The 26,173-nt window shown below is 44.9% G+C and overlaps 1 protein-coding gene across 2 annotated transcripts; it reads left to right on the top strand.

Annotated features, from left to right (window-relative positions):
* The first annotated feature begins 461 nt into the window (after nt 1-461).
* LOC120402426 (centromere protein F-like) lies at nt 462-25,558 on the top strand. 2 transcript variants are annotated; one of them, XM_039533052.1, is made up of 4 exons: nt 462-513; nt 10,885-10,989; nt 18,423-18,552; nt 25,500-25,558. In XM_039533052.1, exons 1-4 carry the CDS (start codon nt 463-465, stop codon nt 25,550-25,552), a joined length of 339 nt encoding a protein of 112 aa, XP_039388986.1. In that variant the 5' UTR covers nt 462; the 3' UTR covers nt 25,553-25,558. The 2 variants fall into 2 exon arrangements, with proteins under 2 accessions (XP_039388986.1, XP_039388987.1); XM_039533053.1 differs by lacking the exon at nt 462-513 and adding an exon at nt 7,728-7,779.
* The last annotated feature ends 615 nt before the right edge of the window (nt 25,559-26,173 follow it).

Below are 26,173 nucleotides of genomic sequence, written 5' to 3'. Positions count from 1 at the left end.
GATGCTGAAGATTATACCATCATATGAATGGGGGTTAAGAATTTGCCTCTGCAGAGGTACGGTAATGGCTGTTCTTTGCTGCCTCTGTAAGGACCCCATTGAGAGAAGGTCTTGGCTGGGAGTAGGTTGAGGCCAGGGACATTGAGTCAATCCAGGGTTATTACCATGTTTGTATACAGATGTTCAAGTAAGTTAACAATGAGAACTTTTGACTTGTGAATAGGCCCTCTCCACTTCACTGACTGATAGCAAAGTGCAGAGGAAAGATTGATTGGTTGCTACTTCTGATGTCACAATGATGCTACTTATGAATCACCTGAGTTACTGAGCAAATTGCACAGGAAAGTTTGATTGGTTGGTTCTTCTGATGTCACAATGATGCTACTTGTAAATCACCTGAGTTACTGGTATAGCTCTGTCACCATCACCTCTGTTGAGAGCTTTTTAGTAACTAGGGAATATATGAAGAGTTTGGGGTCTTCTGTCATTGAAATAATCAAAGCCAAGAATAAGGTGAGAGAACAAGCAGTGAATTTTATTAATATTGTGATTTTAAAAAAAAAATGTCTCTGGCAAAGTAAGAAACTATTTTATGCAAAAAATTAATGTAATCTAAAGTGTAACTCTGCTGAACTTGGAAAGTAGATTCATTTATTATACTGTGAAACCAGGATTTTTAGTTCCACTTTAAATGCAAACGTCAACCTGTTGGGTGAAAACCAAATCCACTTCAATTTAGGCTTAAACAATTTATTTTAGCCTTTATTATATATGTTTTTAGACAATGCTACTATCACATATGAATTACATAAACGTGCAAAAAAAGATAAGGCAAGACAAGGAAGTGCTCAAGTTATCTTTCTTGGGGACAGGGTGACTCTTCTCAAATCTCTGCTATGCTTGGCTATTTTTCCTCTGTCTCTTCTCCACTATTATGTCAATCATCTATTTTTTAATCCTCTGTTCTGTAACTTTGCGCAGACTCAGTAGAGGAAGCTACCTCATCTGTGTCTTTATCCATATATATTCTACTCTAACCCCCTAATTAAAAGCAGGGGCGGCTCTAGTAATCCGGCCACCCCAAGCAGGGCGGCATGCCGTGGGGGCGCGCTGCCGGGCGCCGGTCCCCGGCTCCGGGGGACGTGCCTGCGGAGGGTGCGCTGGTCCCGCGGCTCCAGTGGAGCTTCCGCAGGCATGCCTGCGGGAAGTCCACCCGAGCCGCGGGACCAGGGAACCGTCCGCAGTCATGCCTGCGGGAGGTCTACCCGAGCCGCGGGACCAGCAGACCCTCCGCAGGCATGACTGCGGAAGGTCCGCCGGACCCGCCTGCCGCCCTCCTGGGAAAATGCCGCCCCATGCGCGTGCGTGGCGTGCTGGGGTTTTGAGCCGGCCCTGATTAAAAGATTCGCCTGCATAAATCACAATAACTAACCCAGATTAATACATTTTTTGCTTATCCTGCTAAAACTTACTTATATCTGTGTAGTTCCCATCGCAGCTATTCCTTGCTGTCACGCTCCCTGGCTGCATGCAGTTGTACTTATGTAAGGGGACTGTTGCCCCCTTACTAACATTCAGTGGGGGTGTTTTGGCTGCTAGCTCCCAGCACTAAAAGGGGAGGGATCGATGGCAAATCAGGACCCTGAGACTGACAGTCCCCAGGAACAATGGCAAGAGGCCAATGCTCCAGGTCAGCCTGATTGACAGGGCAGGCCGGCTAATCAGGGAGACAGAAGGCCAGTGTGGGTCCCGTCCTCCGTGTGTGAGCAGGAATGTGCCGGAGTCAGACAGAGTGGGGCCGAGCTAAGGAGGAAGCAGGGGCCCAAGCTGAGCTGGAGAACAGAGCCAGGCCAGATCCAGAGGGGCCAGAGCTGCAGCCAGAGAGCCAGAGGCACAGCCCAGAGAGAGCAGATCCTGTGCTGGGAGCGGAGCTGCAGCCAGAGAGCCAGAGGCACAGCCCAGAGAGAGCAGATCCTGTGCTGGGAGCAGAGCTGCAGCCAGAGAGCCAGAGGCACAGCCCAGAGAGAGCAGATCCTGTGCTGGGAGCAGAGCTGCAGCCAGAGAGCCAGAAGCACAGCGCAGAGAGAGAGCAGATCCTGTGCTGGGAGCGGAGCTAGAGCCAGAGGCACATCCCAGGGAGAGCAGTTCCTGTGCTGGGAGCAGAGCTGCAGCCAGAGAGCCAGAGTGTGGTGAGCAACTGGGGCCAGCCAAGGGGGGGAACCTTGGTAAAAGGGCCCAGCGCAGAAAGACACTCCAGCCAAGGGTCCATGCAGGCCAGGCTGGGAGGGGGACCTTAACCTGCCGGGGGGCTGGCACTGGAAAGAAGGATCCCACCACCCAAAGTCCGGAGGTGTGTGGTCACCACCATTTCAAGTGTCCCACCCGCAGCATTCCTGCAGCACAGCCAGGGCCTGAGAAGGAGGCCTGGGGCCTACAAGGAACAGACTGCAAAGTGCTTTGATGTCCAGAGACATTGTTTGTAATGTTCCCTGCCACAGAGCAGGGTGATGTGTTTCCCTGTAACCGTTCCCATTTATTCTTATTCTTTTCTTTAAATTGATTGTTAAGTAAACAACTTGTATTTGCTTTAAATTGTATGGAATAATCAGTGGGTCAGGGAGGTGCCCAGTGCAGAGAGGGTACCCCGGAGTGGGGACACCTTAGCCCCTGTCCTAGGTGGCCACAGCAGGGTTGGGGGTTGAGCCCCCCAGGAATCCTGGGCCCAGTCTTGTTGGGGCTACGAGAACTCTGCCAAACAGGAGAGTCCTCAAGGGCAGGGAGGCCTCTGGGTAAAGGAAGTGGGAGCGAGGACTCAGATCCTTTCGCTAGCCCACTTCACCGGGTACACAGAAGCCAGGAAAGTTCCCCACAATAGCGGGACCATTCCCCCGCTTACATAATTGGCGTCACGAACAGGATCCTATCCACAGGGTCCACCCCATTGGTTTACTGGTTGAGTTCTAGTAGCACTGTCCAGGCCTGGTTGAGCACTCTACCATGGCTGGAATTGAAGAACTACGAACCCAGTTTGCTGAACTTCAGCGCAGATTATCAGACCAAGCGGAGGCATTACAACAAGCTAGAACTGAACAGAGAGAAGCCTTATCGCTGGCCAAGGCAGTAATAGACCAACAGGCAGCAGAAGCTAAGAAACCCGCTACTATTTATGTCCCACGGGAGCGGAAGGTCACAGAGTTTGGTGGCTTCCCGACAAGACCAGGAGACATTACGGTAGAGGAGTGGGTCAAGTCTGTGAAGGCAGCTCTGCGTGTGCTAAGAGTACCTGTAGAAGACCATGTAGACTTCATAGAGGAACATCTCAAGGGCCAGGCCAAGGCCACAGTAAAGTTCATGGCAGTGGCAGACAAGAAAGATGTGGAAAAGGTATTTGAACTCCTCCTAGAAGTGTATGGAGACAAGGTGCCTATTGGAACCCGACTAAAGGAGTTCTTTGAGAGAAAGCAGGAGCCTGGTGAAACTATCCGGGCATATGCATATGACCTCCAGGAGAGAATGAGCAAAGTGGAGCGAGACCTCAACGAGTTCCAGACCCAGATACAGTTCTGAAAGAGCAGCTGGTGTTGGGGCTTCGTGATGACTCCCTCAGACGTGAAATGAAAAGGAGGTTTAAGGAAGAGCCCAGTAAGAAGTTCTATGAACTCATGCAGGCTGCCATTATGTGGTCAGAAGAAGAGGAAGTTCCTGTGGCAGAGACAGCCAAGAGTAACCCCTGTACACGAAGTGGGAGCCTAGTGAATGCAGCTGCTGGGGAAAAAGCCCTGCCCCAAACACAGCTAACATTGGAAAGCTTAAGTGAAGCTGTCCAAAAACTGGCGGTCCAACAGGGGGAGATGTTGAAAGTAATGACTGAGGTGATGAAAGAGAAAAACCCCACCAATATGCCAAGACATCCAAGGGCCCCAGGACCCCGAAGAAGAGCCCCACTGAAGGATGAGCTGGGAAGATACATTTGTTACACTTGTGACAGGCCAGGACATACTAGCCGAGAATGTTCACTGAGAAGGAGAACAGAGTCCCAGGCACTCGAAACCAATGGGGCACCAGGAGCGAGTGGTCCATCTAGAGTAGAAGGCCAAGCAGTGGCAGAAGGATTCCTAGGCCTGTCCTTGGTGGAAAATCCCTCTGCATACAGTGAGAGGAACGTGGTCAGTGCCAGCATATCTAGCGACTTCTGTAAGCGAGCATTTGGAGACTGTCTAACTGCTGAAGTATATATAGCAGGGGTGAAGACCAGATGTTTGGTAGATACTGGCTCCGAAGTCACCACCATTACAGAGTCGCATTTTAAAAAATATTTGAAGGACAAGGACCTGACCATGCACAGCACACGGTTTGTAATGCCTAACAGCTGTTAACGGACTGGCAATCCCAGTGGCGGGGTGCCTTGAAGCAGACATAGAGTATATGGGCCAAACGCTGCCAGGAAAATGCATCTTCATCCTGAAAGACAAAGCGTCAAAAGGGAGCCATATGGGAGAAGAAGTTCCAGGGATTCTAGGAATGAACATCATCAGTGAGCTGAAGGAGCTACTCTTACCAGGAGAAGGAACCAGGAGGATGAACTGTCACGAGCACTATACGAAGAATGCTGTGCGGAGTAGAGTATTGGCTCGAGCGGAGAGGCAGAGTCATTCCCTGGGCCCCAGGAGGCATATTGGAAATGTTAAAGTGGGCAGAAAACAGAAGACCATTATTCCTCCGTGGAAAGGGAAGATCCTTGATGAACACCGCTGTGTACCAGAAAATGAGCTGCAGATGATGAGGGAGAAGGGAGGACGAGTTACCTTTCTTCCAGAAAGATGTGATGGGAGACTGCCAGTTCCTGTTCACGTGGCACGCCAAGGGCTGATTCCTGCACATGTGGCTAACATAAGGGCGTTGCCAGAGAAACATCAAGAAATCTTTTCTAAGGATGAGGTGACCAATTATGATGACCAAGTCAAAGGTCACCATGACAGGCTGAAGATAGCCTGTGAAGTTGCTCTCAATACAACTAAAGACACTGCCCAAAGTAGGAAAAGGACTTATGATCGCAAGTCCAGTGGGGCTCTCATCAGGCCCGGTGACCGTGTACTAGTTCGTAACCATAGACACCGGGGGCGTAATAAAATACAGGACAAGTGGGAGTCAAAGCCCCACATTGTAGTTGCTCACACCAATCCCGAGCTACCAGTTTACACCATTCGGCCTGAACGAGGAGGTCCTGAGAGAGTAGTACACAGGGACCAGTTGAAACATTGCACTCTTAGTCCAGACAGGGACCATAGGAGGCGTAGATCAGTACACTCTGAGGAGGCTGAAACCAGTTGGGAAATGGTTCTAGTCCCACAAACCAAATACAGAGGGGGACAGAGTGGGGCAAACCCAAACCCTAACGAGAATGGCCAGATCCCTCAAACTGACCCAGTATTACCGAGGATAGGGAAACAGAAAATATGGGTAACGAACCACCAGTTTTAAGGAGGTCCCAGAGGGCTAATAAAGGTGTACTTCCTGTTAGACTTAGAGATACTTATTTTATTGGTTCTATGTAGTGTGTTGATGAATATTGTTATGTATAGTATTAAGAAGTAGATGTGGAGTGTTAACTATGTTAAATGTTCTTTTCGTAATTGTTAATGGGTTTTTAATATAATATGATGTGGATATATGTTGTTGTTATGGGGCCTGGATGTACCGGTGTAACTATTGTGGCTGTGGCAGAATTTTAGCAGGGGGGAATGTAAGGGGACTGTTGCCCCCTTACTAACATTCAGTGGGGGTGTTTTGGCTGCTAGCTCCCAGCACTAAAAGGGGAGGGATCGATGGCAAATCAGGACCCTGAGACTGACAGTCCCCAGGAACAATGGCAAGAGGCCAATGCTCCAGGTCAGCCTGATTGACAGGGCAGGCCGGCTAATCAGGGAGACAGAAGGCCAGTGTGGGTCCGTCCTCCGTGTGTGAGCAGGAATGTGCCGGAGTCAGACAGAGTGGGGCCGAGCTAAGGAGGAAGCAGGGGCCCAAGCTGAGCTGGAGAACAGAGCCAGGCCAGATCCAGAGGGGCCAGAGCTGCAGCCAGAGAGCCAGAGGCACAGCCCAGGGAGAGCAGATCCTGTGCTGGGAGCGGAGCTGCAGCCAGAGAGCCAGAGTCACAGCCCAGAGAGCAGATCCTGTGCTGGGAGCAGAGCTGCAGCCAGAGAGCCAGAGGCACAGCCCAGAGAGAGCAGATCCTGTGCTGGGAGCAGAGCTGCAGCCAGAGAGCCAGAAGCACAGCGCAGAGAGAGAGCAGATCCTGTGCTGGGAGCGGAGCTAGAGCCAGAGGCACATCCCAGGGAGAGCAGTTCCTGTGCTGGGAGCAGAGCTGCAGCCAGAGAGCCAGAGTGTGGTGAGCAACTGGGGCCAGCCAAGGGGGGGAACCTTGGTAAAAGGGCCCAGCGCAGAAAGACACTCCAGCCAAGGGTCCATGCAGGCCAGGCTGGGAGGGGACCTTAACCTGCCGGGGGGCTGGCACTGGAAAGAAGGATCCCACCACCCAAAGTCCGGAGGTGTGTGGTCACCACCATTTCAAGTGTCCCACCCGCAGCATTCCTGCAGCGCAGCCAGGGCCTGAGAAGGAGGCCTGGGGCCTACAAGGAACAGACTGCAAAGTGCTTTGATGTCCAGAGACATTGTTTGTAATGTTCCCTGCCACAGAGCAGGGTGATGTGTTTCCCTGTAACCGTTCCCATTTATTCTTATTCTTTTCTTTAAATCGATTGTTAAGTAAACAACTTGTATTTGCTTTAAATTGTATGGAATAATCAGTGGGTCAGGGAGGTGCCCAGTGCAGAGAGGGTACCCCGGAGTGGGGACACCTTAGCCCCTGTCCTAGGTGGCCACAGCAGGGTTGGGGGTTGAGCCCCCCAGGAATCCTGGGCCCAGTCTTGTTGGGGCTACGAGAACTCTGCCAAACAGGAGAGTCCTCAAGGGCAGGGAGGCCTCTGGGTAAAGGAAGTGGGAGCGAGGACTCAGATCCTTTCGCTAGCCCACTTCACCGGGGTACACAGAAGCCAGGAAAGTTCCCCACAATAGCGGGACCATTCCCCCGCTTACACTTATATTACAACTGCAATTTTTATTCTTCGTACTCATCTGTTTCTGTGGCCTTTAGTTTTTACTTGTTAGCTGGTTGAATAGGCAGGTGGGGGATGAGGGATTGTACCTGACTTGTACAATTTTGCTGCTTGTTAGAAAATTCTGCTGCTTTCTTCATCCTATATACAGGATGCTGAATCATCATGTGAATGGGGGTTAAGAATTTTCCTCTGGAGAGGTACGGTAATGGCGGTTGTTTGCTACCTCTGTGAGGACCCCATTGAGAGAAGGTTTTGGCTGGGAGTAGGTTGAGGCCAGGGACATTGAGTCAATCCAGGATTATTACCATGTTTGTATACAAATGTTCAAGTAATTTTACAATGAGAACTTTTGACCTGTGAATAGGCCCTCTCCACTTCACTGACTGATAGCAAAGTGCAGAGGAAAGATTGATTGGTTGCCACTTCTGATGTCACAATGATGCTACTTATGAATCACCTGAGTTACTGAGCAAATTGCACAGGAAAGATTGATTGGTTGGTACTTCTGATGTCACAGTGATGCTATTTGTAAATCACCTGAGTAACTGGCATAGCTCTGTCACCATAACCTCTAGAGGTGACTGTTGAGAGCTTTTTAGTAACTATGGAATATATGAAGAGTTTGGGGTCTTCTGTCATTGAAATAGTCAAAGCCAAGAATAAGGTGAGAGAACAAGCAGTGAATGTTATTAATATTGTGATTAAAAAAAAAACTTGTTAGCTGATTGAATGGATGGGTGGGGGCATGAGGGATTGTACCTCACTTACTGAAAGCTAACAGCTCTCTTCTCTACCCTGCTATCTGCTTGGTCAAGAACTGTATAGATGAGACACAAAAACGAATTTTCTGATTTACGGACTGTTTCAGCAAAATCTGACAACCTCAAGCAGCAGAACTACATACAAAAAGCAAACATTCCTATTTTCTTCCAGAATTGTATATAATAATTTCTCTAACATTACTTAGTACACATTTCACTAACACAATTCATTACACAGTTCTCCAACAAAGCTTAACTATGTATGTGCTTGCTAATGGTGGCTCCATAATTTACAGTTGAGCTTTAGAGTTACAAACACCAGAGATACAAACTGATCAGTCAACCACACAAATCTCGTTTGGAACCGGAAGAACATAATTAGGCAGCAGCAGAGACACATCCCTTCTACCCCACCCCATCCCCCACAAAAAATGCAAATGCAGGACTGTACTGTGTTAAATTACTAAAAAATGAAGGGAAAGCAGCATTTTTTCTTCTGCATAGTTAAGTTGGAAAGCTATGTTAAGACAATGTTCAGTTGTAAACTTTTGAAAGAACAACCATCATGTTTTGTTCAGAGTTACGAACAACGTCCATTCCCGAGTTGGTAACTCTGAGGTTCTACTGTATATTTAAGTCCACCATTTCCCTATGCCCTTAAAAGATTTAAATAGCTTTATATGAGCTAAAACATCTCATACTTTTGCTTATGCAGCACCAGCACAGGCAGAAGTTAATAAAGCCTATTAGTAGAACTGTATTGCAGTCTGTGAGGCTGGTACATAAACAAGAAAAGAGAACAGTGCTGTCCACTTAGAGTCACAGACCTGCATGATCCAGGACAGATATTTCTCTATCCTTTGGACCTCTAAATTCAGGTGGTACCTCTGGATCCCTTCCATGACAGGAAAGAATTCTCACACCTTACTGAAGAGTTTTAAAGTGCTCAGAATGCAAGATCTTGGGTCCTTCCAAGACCTCTCTGTTTTGCTGCAGAAGAATCAAGGGGGAAAAGGCCCGCTTGTATTCAGTGCAAGGAAGCCAAGAAATTTCTGTGGCTATAGTACTGATATAATTGAAACGTTGAAATAATTTGCATTAGTGGAGCAAACGTGTGTTAATCATATAAAATGGATTTTTTTTTGCTAGCTAAAACAGATGCCAAAGAGGTGTACACTGATAAGAGTAAAGAAATAAAGCCAGTCAAACCCAGCCTTTCATTAAGAGGCAAATCCTTATTTGGCCCCATCTTTCCATATCCATGAAGAGGCCTACACTTTGCTATATGGGATAGGGTGGGCAAGATTTCAGCAGCCTGCACAGCACTTCCTTTCTCTGCAGGAGCTTCCTTGCCACTGCATGAAGTAGTTGTTTGGTTTAGTGGGTCAGCCACTGCATTGATATACTGGACAACGTAGCAGGAGAACCATGGAAACTAGTGGATCATCTGCTGCTCTATGACTTTTGGGATTAGTGATTGGTTCCTTTTTTCCCCTACCTTTAGATTTTTTTTAATTTTTTTTTTTTAATACCAGTTACGTGGGTGTGTGCTGTGGGGAAGATCTGCACCTTGAAAAGTTTTCCTTTATGGATAAGTTGCTCTGATAGTCTGAACAAATAGCAGGCCAGCTCTCTAATGAGGCAGCCAGCAATGCAGTATTGTTATTGCGGTAGAGTGAATAACGATAACAAATATCTAAGAAACACAGATATTTTATATATCCTAAAGCCATTTGAAAGTGTCATAAAAAGACGTTTTAACAGCACCACTGTCTCCTGCTTTGAAAATCATTGGCTTTTCACCGTATTTAACATGTGGAAGTTAGTCCAGCTGAATGTTTTGGCCTCTGCCAATTGTTGCAGCTCTACAATTTCTGTGTGCATTGGGTAGAACATTGTATCTCATGCAAGTCATGGATTCCACGATTCTTCATATTTCTCTTTAGCTTAACTCTTTTCCCATCCCCTTTCTGCCCCTCCATACACACTTAGATTAAAGAAGTTATGTTGCCGTGGGGAAAGGCACCACCACATATGTCTTCTGTAAGTGTGATGGTTGTCTCCTACTCTTTGCTGTCAGGGATTTTATCTATGTATGCAGATTCTGCTGCCTACTTAAGAATGTTAGAAAATGCTGCTGCTTGTTAGAAAATTCTGCTGCTTCCTACATCCTATATACAGGATGCTGAAGATTATACCATCATATGAATGGGGGTTAAGAATTTGCCTCTGCAGAGGTACGTTAATGGCGGTTCTTTGCTACCTCTGTGAGGACCCCATTGAGAGAAGGTCTTGGCTGGGAGTAGGTTGAGGCCAGGGACAATGAGTCAATCCAGGGTTATTACCATGTTTGTATACAGATGTTCAAGTAAGTTAACAATGAGAACTTTTGACCTGTGACTAGGCCCTCTCCACTTCACTGACTGATAGCAAAGTGCAGAGGAAAGATTGATTGGTTGCTGCTTCTGATGTCACAATGATGCTACTTATGAATCACCTGAGTTACTGGCATAGCTCTGTCACCATAACCTCTAGATGTGACTGTTGAGAGCTTTTCTTATTATAGTCTAGCTTCTTTACATGAGTTTGAAATCCGATTGAATTGCAGATTATATTAGTAAATATGTTCAAAATAGTTCAGTAATCTTTTACTGATCAATCAATGTGCCGATTCTCTGTAAATTTAAAGTTGCATTGAATTTATCTCCTGTGCCTAAACACTTATTAAAACTTTAGCAGACACTTGTCTTCTAGCCAAGTGTAATCTGTTCTCAGTTTGGTATGGGATACCTGTGTGAGTGTTCACTAAGTCATGGAACACTGTAAGCAGTTTTGGGGCAGAGACCATGACTTCCTCGTATGTATGTCGTTTTTTGTTGTTGTTTTTTTTAAACACTGCCTACTAAAGCGGGATTTCAATCCTGATTGCGGGGGTGGGATTGCTATTGTAGTACAAATAATAAATATTACCCTTGCATCACTGTGATTTATGATTACACTTTGTATAGCGTGAAATGTTGGAGCAAAAAATGGACGACCTACTGAGTCATCAGAGACAATTTGTCGAAAATAATCGTCGGTCCTTAGAACAGAAAATAAAAGAAAAGGAAAAGGTAAGACGAGACCCATTTTTTCACAAGTTTAAAGTTGCCTCCAGACTGCTATTACCAGAGTGAACAAGTTGTTCATTGAGTATTTGTCCATGTAGAAGAAAAAACGCTGACGATTCCATATTTGATGTGTGCGCGCCCACATGCACGCTGTCAGAATTTTTTCCCCGTAATGGTACCCCCAGGGCCAGCTTTGGCAACCTCTGGAGCCCTGTGCTTATGCGCCGGTACATGGGGCCCTGCTGGTCCCACACCCTCTCAGTTCCTTGAATGGATCTGTATTTGTTAGTGAAACAATTTACTGGCCTACCACGAATTAAGTTGACTAAAGCCATATTCCCTAGCTGTTGATAATAGTAGTCTGGTGGTTATAACTTGGTAAGAGGAAGTGAATCCGTATTTCTTCAAGGTAGGCTGGGCAGGCAGGCTACCAATGTGTTCACCTCTTATTTATAGTTCGATGACAAAAATAAAATCAGAAAAAAGTTTGAACATTTTGCTAATAATTTGCTCACTTCTTCCTGAGTTTGACCCTCCCCGCCTGCATTCTTCTGCTCCTGGCAGGCCAAGCCAGGGTAGGAGTGGGCCTTTGGAAAGGGTCTGAGGGCAGAGAGGCTGAATATAATAAGGGGGTGGGGAGACATAATGATTTGGGGAAATGGATCACTGGGATCCAAGAGGGTGGGGACTTCATAGGATGGGTCTCTGGCTGGCAATGAGAGTGGGAACAGGCTGTGGGGGTGCTTGAGGACATGGGATGGAGCAGGTGTCTGGGGGTAATGCCCTACAACCGTTCCCTTTAGCCTTGTTCTGATATGAGCACTGCTTCTTTTCTACCCCCACTCTCTAATAGAAAACTGCTTTTTTATTTATGATAGACATGGTCTACACTGACTTCATACAGAGGTTCTAAATTTGTCCACGATAGCTGTCCGGCATAGCTATGTGTCATCCTAGCTGTGTGAGCACATTAATCAAACCTTTTCTACAGAGGTGGTTAGTATTTTCTCTACACATACTCATCTTTCCAGGTTTACTCTTGAAACACTCGATTCATACTCAAACTTGGACATCTATAGGTTTTTATCCAGAAAAGCCTACTCCTTTCTAGAATGGAACTAGGTTATTTCATTCTCATTTTTTACTTCCTTTTTAATTTGGAGTACTATGAAGCTATTCTGACTGATATAAAACAGGTTAAAAAGGTTGAAAACCAGTTAGAATTTGGTGGTGGTACAGTTATGATCTTGTTAACTTCCTGGTTTAGATAGCGACATAACAGGGGTCGGCAACCTTTCAGAAGTGGTGTGCCGAGTCTTCATTTATTTACTCTAATTTAAGGTTTCGCATGCCAGTAATACAATTTAACGTTTTTAGAAGGTCTCTTTCTATAAGTCTATAATATATAACTAAACTATTGGTATATGTAAAATAAAAAAGGTTTTTAAAATGTTTAAGAAGCTTCATTTAAAATTAAATTAAAATGCAGAGGCCTCTAGTCCAGTGGCCAGGACCTAGGCAGTGTGAGTGCCACTGAAAATCAGCTCGTGTGCCGTCTGTGGCACACATGCCATAAGTTGCCTATCCTTGCGATATAAAGTCAGGTGATAAATTTAAGATAGAGGATAGCACGACACTAATTTCCCTTGCCCCTGAAGAATGTGGTTATGGAGACAGAGGTGCAAGCTGAATGTCTTTGTTGGTCCATAAATATGGGGAATTAAGATGTACAAATACTGGTTTTTCACAACATGTAACCTATTCCTTGAGTATATAGTAAGTGGAAAAGGTAGAGTAATTTGTCTTATATCCTTGGGGGCAGCCGGTTTAGGAAGAAATCACTTGAGGCCAGACAGCAGACAACTAACCAAACCACCATTTTATTTACAGACACAGAGAGCTCACTCAGCCGGTTGAAACCGGCTGAGCTATCCCTTAATAGTCTAACTCAGTTGCCATAGTAAAAAAAACCATGACAACCAAATACACAACAATTTGTCAATCTCTTGGTATTTGGATTGTACCGAATTGAGTCTAGTTTGGTATTGATCCTTTCTGTTTGTTGGCTGTTCAATGGCATATTTGGTGATAGCTGATCGTCAGTCCAAACCTAAATGTTACCTCTCAAATGAGCAGCTGAGGACTGAGTGGGAATGGGGAAGGATCTTCTAAACCCAATAGGTGCTCGCTTTGACAAAATATGTTATGTTAAAAAAAATGGAGAGCAAGTGTTAAATCTGCTGCCCTTATGATTGAGCTTAAAAGAAAGCACTGGTTAGGATTCCCAATGATTACCAGACTGTACTATGACTATTGCTTAAATTATGACTATATTTATACATTACAACTATATACTTGAAAATGTGCCTGAAAATATTTTTCATAACCTTGCCCAGTCTCGAGTTAAAGATTTGTGTTACCTTAACTTGTTCTGGTTTTGGTATGATACAGAATCTAGAACCCAGGACTGGACAGTGAAAGGAGGATGGATTTTTCAGATATTTGGGCTTTTTTTAATTGCACTTTTTTAAAGCCATCATGCTGAGTTTCAAGGTTTAGGGCCAAATTCTGCTCTTAGTTATACAACACAGAAGTCAACAGTTACTCCAAACTTCTCTTTCTGTAGGAGGAAGTAGAACGTAGCTTATTCTTTTGGCTTTGTTTTCTAAGGTATCTCTGGAGCTCATCATTTAAAGGGACATCAGGAATTTTTAATTTTTTAAAATAGATTCAATATAACTACAAATAAAATGTGATGTGTTTTCCTCATAGGCAATAGCAGTGAAACACTGTTTGGAAAAGGACTCCAGTGAGCTTAACACAGAAGCTGTGCAGAGCAGAACAGGCTTTACTAGCAAACCAGTCAAAGGAACTGGAATAATTAATAATTTAAACTGGAAATCAGTAAGAACTGGTGCCATTTATGCCTTACTGACTCCCAGGGGAACTCTGCAAGCTCTATGTTGGAGAATAGTGTATTTCCACCAGAAGTTGTGTTTCGATACTGTCTTATTCTGGCTGTCCTTTTTTGGAGCATCTTAAAAGACTGTGACAAAGTTCCTCCTCTGCCTTGGTGGGTCCTGCACTTATTGGCGGATTTGCTCACCTCAGATATTCAGGGCAGCCCTCAGTTTGGCCAGTTTTATGGCTCAAACCTGCCATTCACTCAGCTAACCACATCACTTGCCAGCATGGGGAAAAGGAAGGAGAACAATCCCCACAGTCTCTGCTGACCCACCTAGTGGGCCAGGGAGACAGGCCAGGGATCTTCGCCTCTGGTGGGACCCACAGTCCAAGTCAACTCCTCTTATATCCAGTAGGAGGGAGGGGAATGAGGGGAACCCAGGCCCTCCCTCTACTCTGGGTTTCAGCCCAGGGCCCTGTGGATCGCAGCTGTCTACAGTGTTACGTGTAACACCTGTGTGACAGCTACAACTCCCTGGGCTACTTCCCCATAGCCTCCTCCCAACATCTTCTTTATCCTCACTACAGGACCTTCCTCGTGATGCCAGATAGCGTTTGTACTCCTCAGTTCTCCAGCCGCAGGCCCTCTCACTCTCAGCACTTTGCGCACCCTTCACTGACTGAAGTGAGGTCCTTTTTAAACCAGGTGTCCTAATTAGCCTGCCTGCCTTCATTGGTTCCAGCAAATTCCTGATTTTTCTGGAACTGCCCCGTTATCTTACCCAGGGAAAAGGGACCTGCTTAATCGGGGGCTAATATATTTGCCTTCTCTCATTCTCCTGTAGCAGGCCCCTGCCCCATGGACCCAACCGGCCTCCGTGCCCCTTCATCATAAGCCATCTGCACGACTTAAAGCCGGTTCATTTCCAGACCACACCAAGGAAACATCTATACGCGCTCGTGCTCCACACTCTGCACTTCCTCACCTTTGCGTCCCACCCTGACACAAAGTGGAGGGACCTCCTGCCACCTCTAGAGGGTGAGGAGCCCCGGTGGGCCAGCCTATACTCCACCCTGCTCCCAAGGCCCGCCGGGGATGTCAGTTGGTCGCTTCTTCACAGGGGTCTGAGCACGAGCGTGTAATTGGTGCAGTTCACCCCCATCCTGGACACCTGCCCTTTCTGCTGCGTGAGGGAGACTCTGGTGCACGTTTACCTGGAGTACGCCAAGCTGCAGCCTCTATTCTGTCTCCTCACAGATATCCTGTTGCATTTCTGGCTGCACTTTCCCCCTCATTTCCTTATTTATGCACTGCCTATCGGTGGCCTCACAAAGTCACGGGACCTCCTGGTCAACCTCCTCCTGGCCCTGGCTAAAATGGCCATCTATAAAACCAGGGAGAGGAGGTTGGCCGATGGAGTCTCCTGTAACTGTGGGGCCTCTTTCCGGTCCTCCATCCATTCACGCAACCGGGCAGAAATCCTCTGGGACGCATCCACTGACTCCCTTCATGCCTTCGAGGAGCAGTGGGCGCTGTCCGGGGTTCTCTGCTCGGTGTCCCCATCTGGTTCCCTTCGTTTGAGCCTTTGACAGCATGTCTGTCCCTGTTATTTCATTAGTTGTCCCCTGAAACCACTTGGTTTCCAGGTCTTGTTGATCCCCCCCTTAAGGCTGGGGGGATCTTTTAGCAGTGGGCTCCCCACTTCCTGCATCCCAATAGGATCACTCTCCTGTAGCCCTCTGGCCCGACCCTGTCACAAAACCTATAGCTGTGATACAAGATAAGTCCCCGATCTTGCAGTTTTTTCAATTGATTCCATGTGGACTGACCCCAGGCCAAAAATTGGTTGTATGGTCAGAGTTTAAAAAAATGATTTTGCACCAGCATACTACAGATAGGGTTACAGTTCATATGGAATTATTTGTTTAATCTAATTATGTAGTATGGTTCAAGAGACTCTTTGTTGAGTCCTAAAAAATAGAATATATTAAATATCTGAGTTCATTTGGAACTTTTAGAATCAGTAGCTGCTTCCTAAGTATAAGTGTGTTTTGCCTAATTCTAAGATTTCATGGAGGAGTGGGTACTTTTTTGGTCACACAATCAATTTAAAGCAAGAGAAAATCCCCCAAATGATTTGTACATTTTAACTTTTTCAAGGACTATAGACTAGCATTATCAACAAAATTCTAACTATGAAGCCAGATCCTGCTCTGGCATATATCAGCGTAGCTCCATTGAAATCAGTAAAGTTATTCCAATTTACACAAAAAGCATCTGGCTGTAACTTTTGATTTTTAAAAAACCTTCATTGTAGATTAAAAGATTTTTCCTTTAATTTGGCATTAGAAGGAAAATGAAAGGGAAGAGAACTCAAAATAGTCGTAGAAGCAACATCAGCGACTAGGTTTTTTTAAGTTCTTCTATTGTGCCAATTGCTGTTGTATCTGAATGCTTTCCAGAGTTAAGAATAATTAAGTGACTAGCATCTGTTATTTGAGGTTTCTATTTCTCCCATATCCCCCAGAGCACTTCTCAACCTGTGGTGCACAGACCTCTGGGAGTTTGCAGACTGTCTAAGGGGTTCTCGAAAGGTTGTCGTTACAACGGAACAGTGGTTTTCAAGCCATGGCCTGTGGGGGTCCACAGACTATATCTAAGATTTCCAAAGAGGTCTGCACCTCCATTTGAAATTTTCTAGGGTCTGCAAATGGAAAAGAGGTTGAAAACCACTGTCCCAGAGGGCAAAGTGTGGAGGGCGGGAGCGGCGCGGGAGTGTAAATACGAAAAATGGTGATGTTAGTTGTCATTCTAAGTTTTTGCAGGAGTGAATTTCATAGTATTGGGCCAGCTCCTGAAAAAGCCCTGTCTGCTGCATCTGCTAGTTTTACTTCTGATGTGTAGACAGTTCCTGAGGAACACAGCTACTGAAGTCTGAGAGAGTAAGATGGTATATTGGGCCCATTTCCTTTACAGCTTTGAAAATAAAGACCGAGATTTGATTCAGTGTTCTGTTGGGGAATGAGCGGAGTGAGTGAAACATAGGACTGATGTACTTAAGTGAACCTGTATTACTGAGGAGGTGTGCTGCTGTGTTCTGTAACTCTTGCAGATTTTGCAGGGCAGAAGCATTCAAGTCTAAATACATTGGATTGCGATGATTCAAGCAAGAGTTAATGATGGCCTATGCGATTGAGGCCAAATTGTAAATACAAATGATGGGATGTAGCCTTACCAGATTAAGGTAGGAGAATGCATTTCTTGTAAATGGTTTTGTGAACGTCCTGCATCAGAGCATGGTATTTTTTTTGTGCAGCTATGTTAGGTTGTTGGTTCCAGCTTTTTGTTGAATGCTTCTTAATCAGAGCCACTTGTGCTGAGTCACAGCAAGAGGGCTGTGCGTTTCAGCCATTTAAACCCCTTGAATTTTGTTGATATTTTGAACACAGGAAGCTGAGAATTCATACAGCTTTGAAACATTTGTCATACATCAGCATTGTCTGAAAATGTTGTCGCTTGACACCTGTGTCTTTTAGAATGATTGATAGAGTGTGTGTGTGTGTGTGTGTGTGTGTGTGTGTGTGTGTGTGTGTGTGTGTTTGTTACGGTATAGCAGTTGGACAGTTTGGACTAGAAGGTTGTGAGACAAAAGGAAAATAACTAGAAGCATCAACGGTTTTAGTTATGTTCTTTGGGTGACTTGTTTAAATAGCTGAAAATACAGACTTGCTGTGTCGGCAAGGTTTTAATTTGTTTTCCATCCAGACCCTCCCTTTTCTTGAATTTGGCTTCTGCGCACTGGTGCCCATCTGCTCGTAGTAAGTAGATGAAGAAATGATGGCTTGCTTCCAGTAGAGTCCCACCAGTGCCATGCCATCTGTTACCCAGCAATGCAGGAGTTGGGTGGAAGGAGTTAGTTTCTTAGAAATAACTTTTATTTCAGTTCCCAGGTAGGACATAGTTGTATGGGGTATTTTAACTTTTCTTAAAATATTTGGAAAAAAAGATGCTTAGAAAATGTACTATCCCGAGCCCCCAGGTATTACTGACTAATAATACTTTACATCAAATGCTACCTTGCTACCAAGAGCAACTTCATATATTTGACTCATCCACACTGAGAGATGGGTGGTCTGAGAACAGGAGTTAGAACTGGAAAGTTCTCCTGTGTTCTGATACTGACTCCCCTCTGTGGCTTTGGGCAAGTCACTTAACTTCACTGACGCTCAGTTTTTGTGGGCTGAATTCTATCCTGTGTCAAGATCTGCTATAGGCAGGCACCAGAGAACTGGTTGCAGCTCCCTGGTTCCATATCCTGAGCCACCTAAGTACTGCTGTGATCTGTGCCAGCTGGGAGACGTCCCAAAAGGATTGTCTGCCCTCTGAGGACTGCCAAGAGTGCCGTTTGTGTTCCTAACTCATGTATATGTTTCCAGAGTCTTCATGGGACTCAGATGGGTAGTATTCCACATCACACTACTCTCAGTTTATTGACTTAATCAACTGTTTTGTAACTAATGTTTTGTTGTAGGAAATGGAGGAAAAAAACCTTCTTCGCTGCCAGTCTGATCAAAAATCTCAAGAAATCCATCAGCTGCAAGAACTGAAAACAGCTAAACAGTTTCTGAAGGAGACCCAGAATTATGCGGAAGAGATGAAAAGTGAGATACACATTTCTATCTATTTAAATCCTGTTACAAACTATTACTTCAGTGTGGAGGTTCTTTAAACCTCATTATCAATGGTGATTTGAAGAATACCCAAGAAAAAAAAGTTCCCATTGTGTGATATAGTTAAATTAACTTTCAGCTAATAAACGCAATTCTCTTTCCAAACTGAGATGGAACTTCTTTATACAAATATATAGTACTAACTCATAAAATTATATGGTTTTAAAGCAATTTAAAATGAGGAATAAATATGTCCCAAAGAGAACTATATGGTCAGCATATTAAATACTACAATGTGCTCCTGTGTTTTAAAATCCCAAGCAAACAAATATACCTCAAACTATTATCCTTTTAGCTTGTGTATGGACGCCATCAAGCTTAAACGTGGTGAAATGTTACCTGCCGAGCCGTAATTTGACTTTTCCCTACATTTGTCTATTTGGTTGGGAAAATGCAATTTGCAGATTGAGGTTTAAGAGAACAGGTAATTCTGCTAAATAGCCATTGTAAAGAAGGAGACTGCTCCCACTTATCCCTGTAGAAGTCTAACCTTACTTAATGAGATTTCAAAATTAAATGTATGGACCCAGTCCTGCTCCCATTTTAATCAGTATTTTGCACTCTCCAATCCATGAGGCCATCCAAATAAGTGCTTTGTGTTTTGATCTTATTCTTGGCAAGTGGCAGCACTTTCGGCTAGCTAATAAAATGTAACGCCTTCTAAGTCCATTTTCTTGCTTTCGCTATCTTCTAGCTGTGGTTCTTAAGGTGTCAAATGGTAGCATTATCTCCATTTTCTGAAGGGAATAATTATGAACAAAAAATAAGTCAGAAGATGTTTGTGCTGTAGCTGTGCACTGCAACCAACAATACCTCGTCTTAATTGAAACATAACTGAATGTGGGTGCTCAGAGTCCTAGGCTGTCACCCTTAACCCCGGACAGTTCTTCCTCTCTAACAAGTCTCTGACTATCCTCTCACCCCTGCAGTGCCTCCTTCTGGTCATCCAGGGACTGAGCTCATTTCTAGCTGGAGCATCCTCTGCTGGTCACTATCCCTCTCCTCACTGGCCCCCATGTCCCTCCCAGACCCCGGTGCCCTCCCGTCAGGCTCCTGCTCCCAGCAGAAATCCACTATCTGGGTCTCCCACCCCAGGGAATCCCCACCCCCTATTCTCCACCTTGTCTCAGTGGCTACTGCCAGTACCATCTAGCCCCCTTTCACTGAGGCTGACTGCAGTCTGTAATGGCCACTCATCATTGGCTTGGGGATTTGGACCTGCTGCCTTTCCCTGCAACTCAGTACCTCTGTGGGACTAGGACAAGGCCCTGCGGCCTGGGGAGTTGCCAGTCTGGAGCTTTCCCTAGCCCTGCTTCACTCTAGTACCCCAGCAGCCAGGTCCCTCTCCCTTCAGAGCTAGAGGGAGACTGACTGAGTGCCTGGCTCACAGCCCTTTTATAAGGGCCAGCTGTGGCCTGATTGGGGACTGGCCCAGCTGTAGCTGCCTCCCCAATCAGCCCAGGCTTGCTGCTTTCCCCAGCCACAGCCCTCTGCAGGGTTGTTCCAACCCCTTCAGGGCTAGAGCGGGCAACCGGCCTGCCACACCCCCCCTTTGAATCACCACCCTAAATAATCCTTCTCCACCCTAGGTGTTGATATATTTCAAATAACTGTTGATTGGTATCATTTCCCTTCCCCTCTGTCTGCTCCTCTTTCTCACCAAGTTCTGGGTCTTGGAGACATTGAATTTTCCTTGTCCTGTAGGAAGGGAATGCGTAGTCTTGTTTCATATGGTAAGTTGGTGTTATTCAATAGAATTCTCTTTGCAATACAGGAAATCTCTTGTATTGCCCATGTCTCTTAATTTTACTCCATACATCAGTTCATCAAACACCTTGAACATTTTTATATATGCTGGATTTTAAAGAGAGGAAAATGGACAAATAGGGCACCAACATTCTTTATCTAGCCATTGGTACCTGTCAACCATGAGTTTCAGAGTACAAGCCATCGGACCTCAGGGAAGATGGGCTGTAGAAAGCGTTACAATTGTGAAGCATAGAGCGATTTGACTAGCAGTATGTTCTTTCTGCAAAACTGAATTCTGGCAATGCTAAAATTGTCTCAGCTATCCAATGTCATGGTTTGGGATTAAAGGCAGTTTTAGATTTGACTGAGGAACTTGAGAAAGTGCAGTCAGAGTTGCAACTTAAACAAGCTGAGATCGCTCATCTCCAAAATCTATCTGCAGCCGAGTTGGCTTGTTTAAAAAAAGAAATAGTAAACATCAAGGCAGAGCAAAAGAAACTTCAAGAGCAACTTAACAACTCGCTTCAAGAAAATGAGCAACTGAGCAAGGTAATAAAAAGAAAGAATGAATCAGTAGCACGTTACTTAGTTCATGACAGGGAAAATGGAAACTATTTCAAATGATTTGTCCTATATCTTGGTTGAAATGGTACAATACGGAAACTAACAAAGCCATGTTATTTTCAGTCTCTGTTATCAATGCCAGATAAGAACAATATCAATATCCTTTGCTGACAGTTAATGAGGCATTTAGCTTTTAAGAGCCCAAATATTAAATTGTGTCCTTTTTAATATCTATTCTCTATTCTAAGATAACATTTGCTATAACTTCTCTATTAGTAGCATGGAAATGCGATTAAATCTGTTATCTTCTCAACTTCTGGCTATCAAAGATACAGGAGATCTTTAGCGGGACACCTGAAAACGTGATAAAATTGTGCACGTTTTGTCTGTTGTGTGGCCCAGGTTTTCTCCTCACTGGTAACAAAGAGGTGATTCCTCTCCCCTGTAGAACTGGGAGGCGGATCAGTGTGGTTGCTGAAGGTCCCCGGACTAAGCTCCACCCTTCACCTCAGGCCACCAGAAAGTGTGTCCACCAGCAGAACAAGTTGGCGGTTCAGTTTCTCCCAACACTTTGTTTTCTAATTAATTATTGTTCATTTTTCTGCCATATTGATTTCATTTCAACTTCTTGCTCCTCTTTCCCTTTCCTCAAGTAAGTTCTGTGGATCCGCAAACACGGCACCTCTCAGTAACTCCCTTTGACCGCTATTGCAGTGCTAGAAAAGCCCTGCAAGATCAAGCTAAGTCCAAGTAGTTCAGGGGGCAGCTTTTTAGGGGGCTTAGAGGATTACCTATGTCTTGCTGTTCCAAGCCACCAACCCTTGCTCTGTGAGGGGACGGGGCTTTGTTGGACCAGCGCACTAGTGCCATGCATGTGTCCATAAACACACCCATTTGAAGCCCTGACTCCATTGTGAGAAGGCTTGATCAGGAGCATGAGGATTCTCAAGGAGATGAGAACCCGACATAGTCTGCTCAGGAATAATACTTGGAAACTCCGTATGCGCTGGGTCCCAAAAAGGCAAAAGGAATTGTCCCCTTTGTAAGGAAGTAATACGTACAATTAATGAGTAGGTTGTATAAACATCAGTCTTTAAATCTTTTCTCTTGCCTTCCCACCCTTAGGGCTGGTCTACACTGTGCGGAGGAGTGTCGATCTAAGATACGCAACTTCAGCTACGTGAATAGCGTAGCTGAAGTCGAAGTATCTTAGATCTATTTATCTTCTGTGCTCACGGCACGGGATCGATGTCCACGGCTCCCCCGTCGACTCCGCTACCGCCGCTCGCTCCGGTGGAGTACTGGAATTGATGGGGAGCGCGTTCAGGGATCGATATATCGTGTCTAGATGAGCCACGATATATCAATCCCCGATAAATCGATCGCTACACGCCGATAGGGCGGGTAGTCTGGACGTACCCTTAGGATGTGTTTGCTGTGGTTTTCTCCTATATACGGGTCTCCTGGAGTGCTCTGTATCAGACTCACTGCCTCCCTTCTCTCCCCCCCGAGTATATCTGGGTGTGCAGAGAGATGTGTTACTTCTGTGAAGCCCATTCTCAGGTGGCAGGGTAATGTAGTTTGTTCATCTCTGTTTTCAGCCTGGGACCCTCTTTCAAGCAGGGAAGGGGACCCAAATTTTAGGTCACAATGGAGTGGGAATTGTCCCTGTCTGTTTATCAGGTCAAGGACTCAGGCTTTACCAAGGAAAGGAGTTTGGAGTCTCCTCTCCCTCTCCATAGGCTTGCTCAGCATTGAAGGATTAAAGAGCACTTTAGCCAGTGTGTGCCCAGAAGAGAGGCACATAAGAATTCCATTCATTTCCGGTTAAATCTAGATGTTAAACTAAAATGTTATATAAAAAGATAAGGAAAATGTGTAAGTTTGGGGAACCTAAGTGCAGCAGTAGTCCTACCTGAGAGAGACATGGCCATGCCTCCAGAAGGAGTTCCTTCCAAAAGATTCCATTGACCAAAAGAGTGAGGACACTACAGCAAATTTCAAAACTCCAACTGTGGCCATTTCTTAGACTTAGTAAGGGAAATCTAGTTGGTGGCAAGCAAGTGGGCCATCGTCTCTAGGGTATGATCCTCAGTTTGAGTGTGAGAGTTCTCTGGGTTACATTCTTGTCAAATCCTTGAGGTGTTGTGTAAGATATTCTTTCATGGCAATTTTTTCTCTATCTTGATGTGATTTGTAGCAAAGCATTCTTACTCTCTGGCTACAAGGAAACTGTTTACACTCATGAACGTGAAAAAAATCATCCATACCCCGTGCATCCACTTTCATAAGTGCAAGGCTATTTGGGGAACCAGTGAAATTAGTAGCTGAGACAACAGAAGCCTGAACCCTCCTTGTCAAAGCCGGCATAGTAATCCATTGGTCACTGCCAACACCAAAGGTATTCATGAAGGGAATGGTTTCAGAGTAGCAGCCGTGTTAGTCTGTATCCGCAAAAAGAACAGGAGTACTTGTGGCACCTTAAAGACTAACAAATTTATTTTAGCATGCAGAGGGGAGAGTATGAAGCAGAAGCTCACATAGATGACCTAAATATTTTTCTTCCCAAACAATTAAATCTTCAGCATCACAAAGACAAAATGAGCATTTGTGTGTGAAGAGTTTACAATTCCTATACAAGACTCTTCGTTTTGACCTATCCTCTGTGTTGAGAGGTTTAAATGGCTGGTAGTATCACCGCAAGGCTGAGGTCTCAAGTTACACAACCCTGTCCATTTACAGACAACATCACTGTTTGTGCCCTGACCAGCGAAACAGATCCATTCCCAACTTGCCAGCTGCTAGAAAGGATTCCAACCCCCCTGGAGTTCAAAATCAGAATATTCTGAATCCAGTGCAGGACATTGTTCAACCAGGTTAAAATAGGCATGGCCTGGACTCTAAATTTACCACTATGGTAAAGATTTACAAAGACCCAAAACTTCATCTCATCAATTGTATCATGGCAGCAGTCACCCCGGAGCTAGTTTTCCCCAGTGACCAGGTTTGCTGATGCCATGCATTGGTAATGTCCTCTGAGTGGGATTTCTCAATGTGTCTCCAGAAATTCCATTTGTGGACACGTCATTCTCAGATCCTGTCCAAATGTCTCTTTTGGGGCAGGTAAGTACAAGGAACAGATCTCTTGACGCATGGGCCCCTATCTGTATCTGTACCTGAGCTGCCTACAGTTTGACAGCCTGGATATCAAAAGGAAAGTGTAGTTCAGCAGAGATTATCCTTTAGCCCAGTGATTCTCAAACTTTTGTCCTGTTGACCCCTTTCACATAGCAAGCCTCTGAGTGCCCCCCCACCTCCTTATAAATTAAAAACACTTTTTTAGCCTGACTGATACATTTTGGTATCCAGGCAGAATTCAATCAGGAACTTTCATTCATTGTTCTGGTAAAGTTTCACTTATGGTGCAAAGGAAACAATACCTTACTTGCCAGGGTCTCTACTTCAAAATGAGACCGTGTTTAAATATGTCTTTTCACTCTGCCCCTAAGGTTGACCGTAACTGACTGATGTGATATTAAACATAACAGGGCAGTGTCTACACTGCATGTTGTAACATCGTGTTAATGAACACATTAATTAATATCTTCTGAAACTTCCCAGGGCAGACATGCCCCTATTATCTTTAAACTGCTTCTACTACCTCCTTATGTCACACTCGACTTGGGAGAGCATATCAGTTCTGATGTATGTAGAATTTCCATCTAAATTATTAATGAAGTGATTCTTCTTATGACAGCACTATTCTTGCTAATAATTTAGATAGGCATGTGAACAATTCCATGTGCCACTGCAAAGAGAAATTCTGGTAATGACTATATGAAGTTTTATTTGTAACACGCATAGGTTGGGTGTTTACTGCCAAGCAGAAGGGGAAAAGTTTTTAAACCTGTCCATCTGGGTGAATTTTTTCTTATCAATTCCCTCTGCATTTTCTAGTCTGCAATCTTTTTCTACTTCCATTTATGGTGAATGAGGGACTGTAGTTCTATGCTCTCACTTCAGAAATAAACACATCAAAAAGCACTCATGTAGCACAGTGTGGAGCCGGTATTGTGGCAAGCAGGCATTGTGTGACAGTACTCACTCCATGCCCAGCTGATGGAGCACTGTGCTTGATATTTACATTATCCTGAAGTGCGTTTTATAAGGCTGCCAGATATCTACCATCCATTTATTTTGGCACCCCAATGCACATAAGGTGGACAAACATGCCTGGACCACATGCTTTTCGGCTGGGTTCTGTCATTTGGTTATTTTGAATATTATATTTAGATTATGATTTCTCTATCAAGGAAATCTACACACACGTAGCTTTCCAATAAACATGACTTTAATGTTTCTCTGTTGGAATTAGAAGCTGCTATAATTCAATTGTATATTACTAAGTGAACTCTTCTGTATAAATTCATATTATAACTTTTGTTTGGATTTTTAGTTGCACTGAACTTTTAATGGTAGGTGAGATGCCATTAGTGAGAGTATAATGCTTAGACAGAAGAATGAATTTTCCTATTAGCAACTAAAATTTTTTTTTTATTTTATAGCGAGACAATCTGAAGGCTTTAGATCAACTGAAGAAGCAAAATGGATTCGCTGACAGTAAACTGAAGACATGGATGCAATCCTGTAAGCAGCTGGGGAAGGAAAAAGAAATGTTGCCGAAACAAATTGCTGACCGTAATGCTCTATTAAAGGAGCACAAGCCAAGTATGGGGTAGTTGAAGAAGGAAATGCTCTACTAGAATGATTGTAAGGCTGCAAATCATTCGTGGAAGTCACGGTTTCTGTGACCTCTGTGAATTTTGCAGTGCTGGTGCAGCTGATCCCAGGATCCCAGCAGCTGGGGAAGCCCAGGAGCCAGCCGCACTGGCCATTGCTCAGTCAGCCCCAGGCACGGTCCCTGGAGCAGCAGTCTGGGACTCGTGGTGGTGGGGCCCTGAGCCACCCCTTCCCCCACACCACCAGCATTGCCCTGCTCTCTCTCTCCACTCCCCAGCAGTCTTCAGGAGCGTCCCCTCTCCCAGGCGGTAAGGTTTAGTCCCAGGTATTTTTAGTAAAAGTCATAGAGGGGTCACGGGGCCCTGACTTTTTGTTTATTGCCCGTGACCTGTCCATGACTTTTATTAAAAATACCCAGGACTAAAACATAGCCTTAATCATGATCCTGTTTCTAACCTTAATGCATTTATTTAGAACACATGTTTTCAAAACCTCCATT

Source organism: Mauremys reevesii, linkage group 3 (genome assembly GCF_016161935.1).
Source record: "Mauremys reevesii isolate NIE-2019 linkage group 3, ASM1616193v1, whole genome shotgun sequence".
In the NCBI taxonomy this organism is placed as follows: Eukaryota; Metazoa; Chordata; order Testudines; family Geoemydidae; genus Mauremys; species Mauremys reevesii.
The sequence above is the reverse complement of the archived record's forward strand: the minus strand, read 5'-3'. Positions and strand labels throughout refer to the sequence as shown.

Excerpts from the sequence above, each read along its gene's own strand:
- LOC120402426 (XM_039533052.1), top strand. The coding sequence starts at position 463 with ATGAAGAGTTTGGGGTCTTCTGTCATTGAAATAATCAAAGCCAAGAAT. Across the intron at positions 514-10,884 it reads TAATCAAAGCCAAGAATAAG|CGTGAAATGTTGGAGCAAAA; the intron begins GTGAGAGAACAA and ends CACTTTGTATAG. Across the intron at positions 10,990-18,422 it reads AAATAAAAGAAAAGGAAAAG|GAAATGGAGGAAAAAAACCT; the intron begins GTAAGACGAGAC and ends GTTTTGTTGTAG.